This window comes from Camellia sinensis, chromosome 8 (assembly GCF_055761805.1).
Source record: "Camellia sinensis isolate YWXY chromosome 8, ASM5576180v1, whole genome shotgun sequence".
Lineage (NCBI taxonomy): Eukaryota > Viridiplantae > Streptophyta > Magnoliopsida > Ericales > Theaceae > Camellia > Camellia sinensis.
The window spans coordinates 66,579,667-66,593,887 of record NC_138968.1 but is presented as its reverse complement, the minus strand read 5'-3'; the positions used below and the strand labels follow the sequence as shown (position 1 = coordinate 66,593,887).

The following is a 14,221-nucleotide window of genomic DNA, read 5'->3' as shown; positions in this document are numbered from 1 at the left end:
AGTGGCATGAGACACAAGACTATAACATGCAAACAACTCATGTACAACATGTTGATAGACTTAAGCATTAAAGCTAATGAAGAGCACAACACTAGAACCATGCAATACAATGCTCAAATAACCAAACCAGCTCAAAATAGAGCTACATCATGCCAAAATAGTGTCCTAATCATGCTGAAACCTAGGCACAAAAGGCAAGAAAAACATGCTCGCATGTTGGCTCACAAACAAGACACAAAGCACAACTCTTAAAAGCAATGAAAGAGTGGAATATGTGAGAGTGTGACAGTGGTTTATGCACTGAAATTACATGCTAAATGATGTCATGGCATGCAAACATCTCAAGTAAAGCATGCTTAAAGCCTCAAGACTCAATGCTAGTGAAGGCATTCGCACTATAGCTATGCAATACAAAACTCAAAAGGGACAAACAGTCCAAAACAGCCCTAAAACAGCTTAAATAAAGTTCTAAAACATGCTTGAAATAAACTAAGAATGGCTAGACTTAGAGGCCAAACAATAGCACATGTTAGGCAATTTAGCACAATTGCACTACAAGCATACAAAGCAAAGCTCGAGTGATCAAACCAGCTCAAAACAGAGCTTAAACATGCTAAATCAGAGCCAAAAATATGCTAGAGTTGAGCTAACACAATATAGAATGATAAGCTAAATCATCAAGTGTGCAAGGCTAGTGAGCAAAATTACACTACAAGTGTAAGAAGCAAGCAAGAGGTGCTCCAACCAGCCAAAAATAAAGTCAAAGCAGGTCAAAATAAAGCCTAAAACATGCTTGAACTAAGTTACAAAATGATAGAAATACATGCTCACAAGTTAGGCCATCTGCACTTGCAAAGAAGACACAAGGAGGGGAGGCCACCCCATCTTATTTTGGCCCTCAAAACCAACTTTTTACCACTAAAAATCCTCTGGATTTTAGTGGTTAAAAGGCCAAAAAAAGTTGTTTTAGAAAGCTTTGAAAGATGGCACAAAAGCTTAACAAGCAAAGAGACAAGAAGGGTGGACCACCACCAAACTCAAAAGGGGCTTAAACCACCATTTTTAGGACTGGAAAACAGAGTTTTCTTCAGTTCAAAACCAAGCCAAAACTAGTTTGCAAAGGTAGTAAAAACAAGTATGAAAACAAGCTTAAAGGGTGAGTCTTATACCTCTTGAAGGGAAGACAACACTTAAACAACAAAGCCAAGCTAAATGAAATTCAAGAGCTCCACGGAAGCTCCAAGAGAGCTTCAAGCAACCTCATCCCAAAGTTGAACCACTTTCATCAACGATGAATAAGCTAAAGTTTGATATATGCAAGCCTTCAACCACAAATGCTCAAGAGAGAGATAAATCTAGAAAAAGAGCTTTTAGAGAAAGAGGCTCCCAAACCTTTTGCTAAATTGTTCTAACCTTTGAAACCATAGATAAGCCTCTCCATATATAGCAAAATACAAGCTTTGGTCAAAAATATCTCAGGAGAGACAGTTGGAACAGCTGGAGCAAAAATATCTGCCAAAAACTACTTTCTGGCATCAATGGCCGACACTTGATCATTGTTGGCTGGCATGGGACACTCTTGGATGGCAGGGGGCCGGCATTGGCCATTCATGGCCGGCACATGGCCAAAAAATCCCATTTATGGCCAGCATCTTCCATCTCTAGTTGGACAGAAAAATCTGTTTTTTGGGCCCGACTTCAACCGGACATAACTCCTTCATCTGGACTCCTTTGCAGGTCATTCTTGAGCCTAAATTGAAGCCCTGGAAGTCTTGTTTCCAATGGTGGCAGCCTCACATCAAAATTCCAACTGTGAAAAAAGGTTATGCCTCTTTTAGTGAAGACTACTCAGTTTCGATCCTACCCGGATTCATGCCAAACTTCTTCTCCAACTTGTTTTCTTCTCTCCGCTGATCTTTTCTTCCAATCCAAACCCCTAAACAAGGTGTTTTGAAAGATTTTTCAAAAGAGTTCATCTCTCCTTCATTCATGTCCACTTTATCATTGCTTGGTTTACTGAAAAGCGCGACATTTAACGAAATGCGAGCCTCAGGACATCGTAGGAACTTTTCAAAAACTATTTTGCAAGAGAAGGTTTTAAGGTCTAAAATCGTTTTTGGTCAAAATCGTTTTTGTCAAAAAATGGGGTGTAAGGTTGGGATTTGAAGCTCCTATCCTTGCCGAAGAAATCAAATCTTTGCACTGCACATCTTTCATCACCAAGTAAACAATCAGTAGCGCCCAAGTCTTAAGGGCAGTCAAAAATGGGGTGTCTACAGAAGGGTTGGGGCGTTACAACAACACGACACATGTCTCATGGGTAATAATCACGGTCCTAACCAAGTTATTTCTAGCTTAACAAAGAATGTCTCGATTGAATGCTTTTCGTGCCCCAACGGTTTGTGGGGGACAAATAATGACCTGTCCAAGTTAATGATGTCCCTGACAAATACATGTGTATATGAGAATAATGAAACATAATGTTATTACCTGAAGACAATGGGGATAATGCACACTACATTGAAGAATAAGACGAGTTGTCTATATAGAAGCCCTGGACTTCAGGGTGGAAGGTATGCAATCTGGAATACCCAAAAAAATACTCTCTCATTCTCTCATATTTTCTAAGGGTGCTAACTAGACCGTTGGGGGTGTTTCTAGCAAGACACTGTAGACACCATATTTTTGATCGACCTTAAGACTCAAACTTCACCGATTGAGCGCTTAGTGATGTTGCATATCGTGCTCGTTCAGAGGTTTCAGAGTCTTGGCCGTGAGCCTTGCCTCTGGGCTTCCGGACTCTTTTGTGCTTTGCCTCGGTTTGCGAACCAGGCTCGATTTCCTCTGTTTTCTCTTCGCGAAGGGAGGGAGAGGTCTCGTAGATCATCTCTCAGTGGCCGTAGGCTACGTTTTGTGGTCGTAGGCCATTTTGCCCATTTGGAGTCCGGTTTCCGATTTTTCGGAGCCGTTGGCCGTGTGCCTCTGTTCGGGACCGCTTAACCACCTCCATTTGCTTCGGTTTTTTGCATACTTCTTATTTGCTCCCTTTTGAGGGACACTGTGGTCCGAGAGACCAACTTCGTGGTCGAACACCACTCCCGCGTTTTCGGGGCCCCGGACTGCGTTTCGGCCCCCGAACCTTCGTTTTGCATTGGTTTTGGTTCATTTTTGGCAGGGACCTCTGTTTCATTGGTAAGAAGGCCGTAGGAGGGTGGGAGGCCAGTAATTGTTCTATCAGCCAACTTTATCCCTTCATCGCCCTCCGTCGCCCGATTTTCCTCACTTCAAAGCCAATGTTGAACACCCTTGGGCCATCTTCTTGGACCTTTAATCACATATTTGTGATGTACACATCTGGGAGGCCACCAATATTTGATGGCCGGCCAGTAATTGTTGTTGAACCTTTTGAACCCCTTTGAAAAGTGGGTTGTTCTCTCTCCTGGTTCATTTTTTCCAGTGTTTAACCACAGGGTTGTGTTGTGCACACATCAAAGGCTCTCTATTTGGGGTGGCCGGCCATTAATTCTCATTGACCCTTTTGACCCTTGGCCGACCGGCCATGGGAAGTAGCCGACCGGCCACCTGCAACCTAGATAACTGGCTGGCCAGTTTCCTCACATCATCTACAGTGCAGATATACATCTGTTTTCCCCCCAGATTCTATATTCGGGGGGCTGCATTTTGGGGGAAAACTTGATGGTTTTCCATCCATTTTTCCCCCCCTTTTTTTCCCCCCTTTTTGCCTATATATCAGAGGCTCCAGCTCTGATATTAGGGTTACAAAATTCCCCCCCTAAGCCTCTTGTTGCATCTCTCTCCTTCTATACACTTTAACCCTCCAACCTCTCAAGTCCTACCCCCTTTTCTTCACCAACCCATAGCCTCACCCTTCCATCCTTCATTCCAGCAGCTGGAGGTTGTTCTTCAAGGCCAAGGAGTGCTGCAACTCAAGCCAAAAGAGTGCCAAAGTCAAGTCTTCAAGGGTAAGCTCCATTTCCCCCTTTTTGGTCCATATTTTGTTCAATACATAAGTCCTTCTTTCTTGCTGTTTTGGGCTCCGACCCTAACTGGAACTAGGCTTATTTTGAGCCATTTTTCATGTTTCATTAAGGGCCTCTCACTGTTTGAGTCCTCCTTGGTGCATTTACTTCATTATCCCTCTTGTATGCCATTGTCTTGTGTAGTATTTTTGGCCTATGTATAAACTGTTTTGAGCTCTGTCATGAACTGAAAAGTAGCTTATTTTGAGTCCTTCTTCAACATTGTTGAAGGGCTCATTGCTGTTTGAGGCTTCTATCTTCCACTTTCCTTTATATCTCTATTTTGGCTCCATTTTTACATGATTTGTTAGCCTATTTTGCTTCTGTTTTTGGGCTGTGGTCTGAACTACAAATAGCCTTATTTTGACCCCATATTCATGTTTCATTGAGGGTGTTTCATGGTTTGAGGCATCCTTTGTATACTTTGTGTTATATCTCTCTTTTTGGCCTTATTTTGCATAGCATTTTGAGCATGTTTGCATACTGTTTTGGGTCCGACCATCAACTATAAAGTGAATCATTTTTGGCCCCTCTTCAACATTGTTGAAGGGCCCCTTTGTGTTTAAGGCCAGAAACCACTACTTGCTTCTTTGTCCATCTTTTGGCCCTTTTCTTGCATGAGATCTTAACCATACCTGTGCTAGTTTTTGGGGTTTGTTGTGAACTGTAAAAGGTCATATTTTGGGTCCCTCTTCAACATTGTTGAAGGGCCCTAATCTGTTTGGGGTCAGAAGCTGTGAGTTTCTTCTTTATCTCACATTTAGGGCCATTTTTGCATGCTAGTTTTGCCCTATTTTTGTTTGCTGTTTAGCCTTGCTTAAAACTGTAAACATGCTTGTTTTGGGGCTTCCTTGAATCTATCTTTACATGTCATGATCAAATAATGCATGCTTAATGTAGCTACAAGTCATTTCATGCGCTTAATCTTGCATTTCGGGACCATTTTCATGCATCGGGTGCCATATTCCTATGATTCGGAGCTGTTTTGGGTCATGTTTTGCTGCTGAAATTTTCATGTTTGCATATCACATTTCATGCCTTCCCATGCCTCGTTAGAGTGGCATTTTATGCCTTAGGATTGGTCCTCGGTTTGCGTACATGCGTGCGCGCATCCCGAGTTGTCTCATTTTCATCTGATGGCCTCCTATGTGAGTGTGGCTAGGTTGTATGTTAGAGCATTGTGTATGGCATGTTACCTCGTGCATCGTGTATGCCATGTCATAGCATTGTGCATGCTAGGTTGTATATTAGTTGCATTCATGCATACCATGCATATTGCATTGTGCTTGGGATAGGAGTTAGCCCGAGCACGGGAAACGAGGTACGTTTCGTACTCCGAGTGACGGAACGTGTCTCAATTCCCCAGTCACCAGCACTCCGGATTATCCATGATGGAGTTAGGTTTTAGTTAAGTTTTCATGTGCATCATTCTATATTGAGTTGCACAATTCGACCCCTCGGCCATCATGCATCGAGATGCGTGATTGGTGGCACGAGGATCGAGGCATGCATACATTTGTGAAAAATACATTGCTATGCCCCTTTTCTGCTCTCTGTTGCAGCAAATCAAGAATCAGTAGTCTTCCGGGACTTGGCGCGCTTTCCAAGAAAAATTACAAAACAGAGGCTAATCGGGGCATCCTAGTGGATTTCCGCGCAAGGCAGCCCAGACATGCATCATTCATCAGAGTCAAGGCAGTCCTTGGCTTGCATGCCAGTTTATAGCTTTTCTTAGTTAATTTGTAAATTAATTAGGAATTTGTATATTATTTGGACTGTATTATTTGGGACTGTATCATTCGGACTGTACTATTTATTCGGACCCTCTGCGCGAGGGCATAATTGTAATAAGTGTGGGTGAGTGTGATGTATGTCTTCCAACCCCACGTCTTTCTTCCCTTTTATTTACCTGCTTATGATGGTTAGATTAGGGCATGTTTCAATTAGCATATAGTATGATAGCATGTTTGCATTCATTCATCTGTTTTGCACGCACCGGGCTCGGCGCATCATACTAACTGCATTGTATTTTCAATTCCAAATTGAATACATGTTAGCTGTAGCATTTCATATGCCATGTTTAGAATAGCCGAGCCTGCTATAGTTGCACTTTTGCATATGTTGCATTAGGCATTTTTGTATAATTAGGATAATGTATGGATTTCTAATTAGCTTCTTTTTTGGCTTGGAGTACTCGGTGAGTTTTATGCTCTAGCATTCTTGCATCCGTGTGAGTGACTGCCATGAATAGCATTCTTACCATGAGGCTATGTGCTTATGTGATATAACTGCCTGAATGCCTGTGGGTGAAGGTTGGGTTACTTGGATTGGAATAAATCATCAACTGTGAGTTTTAAGCCCACTAGATAGTGGCAAAACCATCTTTTCCTAAGCCCACCTGAGGGTGGCAAAATCTGCATTTTAAGCCTACTTGCGAGTAGCAAGCCATCTTTCAAAAACAAATATGAAATATCTTGTTCCAATTCAGGCGATCCAGTCTATACTTGTATGCTGTGCGCATCACATGGTGAATCTAGGTTAATAACCGGAATAAGAATGCATAAAGTTTTCAAAACTAGATATCATGGTTAGTAGAGGCCGATCTTTGATCGGGCGAGCGGGGGTGCTCAAGAAGTGACCTTCCCCAATCGTACCCAAGTTCCCGAGCCGAGGTAACTTTGGTGATGACGGACACGTGGCCTTAGGCAAACGAGTCAGGGTTTCCTAAATTTTCCAAAATAAAATATTTAGGTGGCGACTCTGTATCTGGCAAAGCAGTCCATGTTTGGCACTTCTTTCAAAATCTATTTTCTCAAAACGATTTGCCGGATTTGGACTCTTTGGTTCAGATTAAGAACCGTGACAATTTGAGAGTCCTGAGCTGTAGTGACCCCAAAAATGAACAGAACGGGACTCATCCTCCCGGGGCGTTCGGGAACGTCTACAGTTTCTAGCGACTCCACTGGGGATTAGAGAACTTGACTCGAACTCATGATATCTTGTTTTGATTACACTTATGTGTTTCTTTGCATTGCATTTGCATTGGTGCGCCTAGGACACCGTGTTTTCCATCTGCTATTCCTGAACGGTTTGCCGGAGGCTTGTCTTGTCAAGGCATGACCATAAGGCTGACCGGTTGTGGGCTCTGCCAGTATGGGAACACAAACCCCGGTTTTACCGGGGCACCCTTTTTGACCATTCGACCTAGTGCATATTCGGATCCGTAGTGACCATTCCAAACTAGGACAGGTTGCTTACCCGTTTATAGGTTATTTGAAAACCGCTGCGTGCGTAGTGAAACCCTAGCTCCTGACAAAATAGGACAGGGAAACCCTACCCCAACATAGGGGTGTTTTGGCTCTCACTTACTTGTTATGTGCTTTTGGGGTGCGTCACCATACGAATGCATGTATCAGTTTGCCAGGTTTGGGCATCAGGCCTGCGGGCATCAGTCAGTATTTGAGAATCAGTTATCTACGGGTATCAGATTCAGTCTTTGGGGACAGTGATTCGGGGGTAATAATCAGTGATTGAGGACAGTGTGTATTCTGCTTGTTGACCGTGTGTTGTTATGCCCGGCTGTGTGTCATGCATTTACTATAAGCTGTTATGCTGTCCATTTATATGTTTATTTATTTCCTTATTGCTTTATTTATCTTTTTTACTAGGGCAGTTCTAGCACAATTGCTTCCAACCCAGTAGATATTCCCCAAGCACTTTGGACACGAGGTCGCCGACTCAATCGATCCGAGGATCTAACTGACGGACAGCCAGTGTTTTATTCTCTACCTCCCGTTGTCAGAACAAAGCCGAGAAAGCGCAGTGTATCAGAACAGAGGTTGTCAGAACAGTGGGTTACTCCATCAGAGGACAGTAGGGCTGAGGTCTCGATTGTTGCTATAGAAATAGACATACCAGTTAGTCGGATGGATCAGCAAAATACATCAGGGATGGAAGCCCTAATGCGCCAGATGCAGGAGAACATGAGACAAATGCAAGAGGATGCCGCCCGTCAAGCGAAATTCTCCAAACAGCAGGCCGCGGTCATAGCCCAGCAGGTCGAGCTAATTACTAGACTGCAACAGCAGAATGCGGCATCTGCTTCACATCAAGTTCCTCCGCCAGGGGCTCCATTACCCGAGCAGGCACCTACTGTCCAGAACGCTCTGCCGAACACCCAGAACACCGTGCCAAATGTCCAGAACATACAGAAAGACACGAACCTTCCAACGGGGCCAGCTCCGCCCCCGCTTCCACCTCAACTGTCCAAAACCCATACACCCAACCACCCCGACTCTCCCTTCGAGTTCGAAATCGACCATACAGCTCTGAAACTGAGCAAGCTTGAGAAGCTCTTCAAGAAATCACAAGGGGTAAAGGCTATTCCGGATATCGAGGACGGATATACCGACGTGGCCGTGACATTGCCCGATAGGTTCAAGATGCCGCAAATTGACCGTTTTGACGGGTCCGGCGACCCCATGGTCCATCTTCGGCTATTCTCAGACATCCTGCTGCCAATGGGCCTAACCCGACCATAGAAGCTTTCACTGTTCAGCCGAACCCTATCGGGTGTGGCCGCCATCTGGTATACGAAGTTAGAGGATGAGGTAAAAAGAAGCTGGGATGAAATGGCTGATGCCTTTGTCGCACAGTATTCGTACAACACCCAGATCGAGATTACAACTTGTGATCTCGAAACGACAAGGCAAGAGCCCAAGGAAACTTTCTCAGATTTTGTAACCCGGTGGAGGGCGAAGGCGTCAATGATGAATTTGAGGCCCACTGATAAGGACCAAATCCGGATGATTGTGCGCAATCTCCAGCCAAAGTTGATGCAGAAAATGATTGTACTCCCCTTTCCCACTTTCTCAGATTTACACGAGATGGGGGTACAAATTGAAGACGCGATGAAACAAGGTCTGATTGACCAGGATAGGGAGCAACTGAGGAGGACTTTCAACCGTAACAACAATGCAGGCCCGAGTGGCGCTGCAACTGCAAGAGCTTCGGAGGTCAGTATGGTCACCACCATTCCCCCTCCCCTTCCAAGGCCCATGGCAGCCACACCCTTCTCCGGTGCATCCGGAAGCAATACTCAAACCTCCAAATACCCCCCCAAGAGGCCAAAGAACCTTCACCCCACTATACATGCCTTTGTCTATGGCTCTGGGGGTCTTGATCAGAAAGGGGCATCTAAAACCCCTAGAGCCGAGGCCATTGCCGAATCCACTCCCTCCCTCTCACAACCCAGCCAAGTACTGTGCATATCACCAGCAGCACGGCCATGATACCGACCAATGTTTCAGGCTGCGTCACGAGATTCAAGACCTCGTTGATAAAAATGTGATTTTGCCACCAGAAAAACCCAACGTCACAACCAACCCCCTCCCTACACACAACCAAACTCCACCTCCCAAAAGAGTCAATCTTATCCATACTGGGGTCGTGTCTTACGATCCTAGCATCTATATTACTCCTACCCATCTACCTAAGCCGGAAGTGTTCCTCCCCGACTGCACTGACTTCTTGTGCATGTTGGACATCTCCACAACCCAACCAGAGCCGGCGGTGGTGACCATCGAAGATGGGGAAGGGCAAACTTCAGGAGAGAATGGGATTGTTGAGTCTGGGATTGAATAGAGTTTTGCCGGGGGAGCCTATGATCCAAGTGAGTACATCTTGTCAACAGGCCAGATTGGGCTGGGTATAGAATTTCCAGAGACAGGAGAGCTGTGTATGATCCGAGGGGATGGATTTGAGCAAGGGGTAGATGATCTGACAGCTGTAGAGGAGGACTTTGCCAACCTACAATTTTTCGATGATCAAGAATCACACTACAACAAAAAAAGCCTTTGGTGACAGATTGATTTTGTCTCCAAACATCAAAATTTCGTCACTAAAGTGATCTGTGACGAAAAAAATTTGTCACCACGTTCGTGGCCTATACGTCGTCACAAAAAGTACCTAGTGACGAAAAACAATTTCGTCACCTATTTTTCATTTTTGGCGACGAAATGCTTCATCTCCAAATGTTGAATTTTTCGTCCTCTAAAACACCAATTTCGTCAACAAAACTAAATAATATTTTATTTTAATTGTTTTTTGCGACGAAATATTTCGTCACCAAATATATTTTAGTGACGAAAGTTTTCCTCACCAATGATATGGATTAAGGTGACAAAAAAATTCATCACTAAAATGAGCAAAAAAGAAAATTATTCAATGACAAAATATTTTGTCACCAAATATTTCAATTTAGCGACGAAATATTCAGCAAATATGACGAAATTATTTGTTTCGTACTATATCATTAGTGACAAAATTATTCGTCATGTTTTTTGAAAACTAATAGCGACATTTTTTATTTCGTCACTAATAAAAATTAAAAATTTTGAAAATGGTAATACTGTTTTCTTCCGAAATTTTTTATTTTCAGTAACAATTCCCTGCGCATTTCAATAACCTGTTCAATAAAATATCTATTACAAATCAATACAAAAATCTGTTCATTTTCATAAACATCACAATCAAATTTTAGCACTATCTACAAAAATACAATATGAACTGCATGCAGATTATAAACATGTCTCCTAATATCCACAAAAAATGCCTACTAATATCCACAAAAATATAATATCAACTGTATGCAGATTACCAAACACATCTCCTAATATCCAACAAAAAACATGTCTACTAATATCAACAAAAATAAAATATCAAGGGCGGATTACCAAACATGCCCCATAATACTAACAAAAATATAATATTTACAACACAACCAAAATACATGTAAGGTAATATGAACAAAAACACAAAATGAGCTACCATCGGCCCTCCAAATTACCAAACACATCCATATCAAATCTCGAATCTGCAAAAAAAAGAAACACAAAAAAAAAAAAAAAAAAAAATGTCAGTTAGACAATTATTATCTTATCCATAACATATACAATTTAACATGCATTTTTGGAGTTAGTTTTCAAACCGGGAGTCCCGTGCTAGTTCCGTAAGTTTCCACAACTCACATTGGTCCATCCCGAGGTGTTTGAGGTGTTTCCCGGGCCGTCTCGTGGCTGTTGCACGATTTTGGCCCCCGAAGGCCTATTTTCAAGCTTAAGTGTGAAAAAGTGCATTTTTGGACTTAGTTTTCAAACCAGGAGTCCCGTGCTAGTTCCTTAAGTTTCCACAACTCACATTTGTCCACCCCAAGGTGTTCGAGGTATTTCCCGAGCTGTCTCGTGGCTGTTGCACGATTTTGGCCCCCAAATGCCTATTTTCGAGCTTAAGTGTGAAAAAGTGCATTTTTTGACTTGGTTTTCAAACCAGGAGTCCCATGCTAGTTCCGTAAGTTTTCACAACTCACATTTGTCCATCCCGAGGTGTTCAAGGTGTTTCTCAGGCCGTCTCGTGGCTTTTGCACGATTTTGGCCCCCGAAGGCCTATTTTTGAGCTTTAGTGTGAAAAAGTGCATTTTTGGACTTAGTTTTCAAACCGGGAGTCCCGTGCTAGTTCCGTGAGTTTTCACAACTCACATTGGTCCATCCCGAGGTGTTCGAGGTGTTTTCCGGGCCGTCTCGTGGCTGTTGCACAATTTTGGCCCCCGAAGGCCTATTTTCAAGCTTAAGAGTTTTCAAACCGAGAGTCCCGTGCTAGTTCCGTAAGTTTCCACAACTCACATTGGTCCATCCCGAGGTGTTTGAGGTGTTTCCTGGGCCGTCTCGTGGCTGTTGCACGATTTTGGCCCCCGAAGACCTATTTTCAAGCTTAAGCGTGGAAAAGTGCATTTTTGGACTTAGTTTTCAAACCGGGAGTCCCATGCTAGTTCCGTAAGTTTCCACAACTCACATTGGTCCATCCCGAGGTGTTTGAGGTATTTCCCGGGCCGTTTCATGGCTGTTGCACGATTTTGACCCTCAAAGGCCTATTTTCAAGCTTAAGTGTGAAAAAGTGCATTTTTTGACTTAGTTTTCAAACCGGGCGTCCCGTGCTAGTTCCGTAAGTTTTCACAACTCACATTGGTCCATCCCGAGGTGTTTGAGGAGTTTCTCGGGCCGTCTCATGGCTGTTGCACATTTTTTCGACTAGTTCCATGCCTACATGTTGGAATAGTTTTCGACTTAGTTTTCGACTTAGTTTCATGCTTGCATGTTGGAATAGTGCAAATGTCAAAGTAGTTTCCTAATTGGGAGCCACGTGCATATTTCAATGTTTGTGATGTTTCTCGGGCTTTTACGTGCATAGTTCACTATCTTAGTTGAAGAAGAAATTTCTACTAAATTAGCATAGAAACATAATATACTAACCAAGAAGCTTGTCCATCAGAATCTGAACTTTCTCCACTCTCAAAATTTTTCGTGATACGTACCGAGCTATGTACCTTGACCGGGATTGATTTTGATCCACATCGATGTTTTGTTTTCATTTGCCTGAACAATAGAGTAATATATTTGTGTATGACTGAGCCACATCAACTACACTAATGCCGAGTAGAAGAATTACCTTACATCAAGAAAGTGTAAGTTCTTCACACAGCCTTGGAGTTAAGGGACTTTGACAAAATAAAAATTACATTAAAGTGATAAAAAGAATAGATTTCTCTATAAATTACAGTCAACCAATCCTTGGTCAAATAAAATTTTGTGGAAAGAAAATAGATTATCATCCATTTCATTACTCTTTCTTGTTTCAAATGAAACTTATGATCTAAGGCAAGCAGAGGAAGAAGCAGCAGGGTGGGGTCAAAAACCAGCATAAATCTGCGTTAGTTAAAATGGTGTAATTCAATTATAAACAACGAAACATCCAACCACTAGCATGTAGATGAATCGAAGTAAAAGTTACCTTCCAATGAAGAGCCTCGCGTACGCCTCCTAGAAACAATAGCACATGGGATTTTGAAGAAAGAAGTTTATACAGGTTAGTTGCTGATACAGGAACTATACCCAAAATTCTGAGTTTATCAAATGCCGATACATCAGGTAATTTTCCATCTCGCAACCTCTCAAACATCATGGGGTGTGCCAGCGGTCGTAAAGGAATTTTTCTTTCAGCCCAAAGCTTGACACACATTGGAAGCGTATCTAACGCTAGTAACATGTGATAGCCAACAAACAAGACAGGTCCCTCAGAAGGAATCCCTTCAAGGCCCCTCACCATCTTCCCATTTTCTAAAGTTGAGATCATCACAGGACTGGTAGCCACTTCAATCCATCTACAATCCATCATAATTGTAAAGCAATAAATGATTAACTTTTAAAACAATTCTACAACAGCTTCAACAGTCACACAAACTCATCAATAAAATGTTTTTGGGAAGACAAGTAGGCTGTCAGCATTTTACACTGACAGCATAATCATAAATCCCACAGAAACACAAGAAACAAAATGAACGGACAATGACCCATGCATATGCACTGCTGGTATGCTGTTGATTGACAAGTGGCATATATGTTTGTGAACAATTAAATTTCAATTATTTGCTTGTTGCAAATGTCGGTTACCTGTACAATTCATATATGCTTGTGAATTCAAAAGGGCTCGGTGGCTTGTAATCTGAGGCATAGTCAACACATTTTGCACGACGATAAAAACTAGTACCCTTTATGATAGTTACCAAATCAATACCATCTTCCTGTTACATATTGGTAGAACCACTAATATATATCATTATCAAAGAACAAAGTTCTAGCGAAACTAACTTCATTCAAAATTCTGAAGAATAAATAATATTTCCAAGGAACAAAACTACATATGGCCATGCATCTTCCTGGTTTTCAACTTGATTTTTTGTTATTGTAACCCCTAATATATTTCTTATATTTTCCAGTCACAGTTCCATTAATATTTTTAGTTAAATTTCCATAAGATCTAAAATATTTGGAAAATAATACTTCCATGTGTGTGTATCCTGCATAGCCACACACAGAGAGAGAGAGAGAGAGAGAGAGAGAGAGGAAAATAATACTTCCATTAATATATTTCTTATATTTTCCAGTCACAGTTCCATTAATACTGTTTTTGTGTTGGTACCTCAAATATGGAACTGGTTAGGCTAAACTCTGGTGGTCTGTCTACACATTCTGCTAGAGTGTGATGTGATCTGCTGTGTAAATCTATCCAGGTGCCGTGTCTGCCTGCTGTTAATGTCTATAAATTCTGGTTTGTGTTTGCTTTAGTTT

At 42.3% G+C, this 14,221-nt stretch overlaps 1 protein-coding gene across 1 annotated transcript; it reads right to left on the bottom strand.

Annotated features, from left to right (window-relative positions):
• Window positions 1-10,588: 10,588 nt before the first annotated feature.
• Window positions 10,589-14,013, bottom strand: LOC145797810 (phytyl ester synthase 2, chloroplastic-like). Its single transcript, XM_082885235.1, has 4 exons — window positions 14,008-14,013; window positions 13,544-13,674; window positions 12,885-13,254; window positions 10,589-10,914 (listed from the first exon to the last, which is right to left on the bottom strand). Exons 1-4 carry the CDS (start codon window positions 14,011-14,013, stop codon window positions 10,771-10,773), a joined length of 651 nt encoding a protein of 216 aa, XP_082741361.1. The 3' UTR covers window positions 10,589-10,770.
• Window positions 14,014-14,221: the final 208 nt, after the last annotated feature.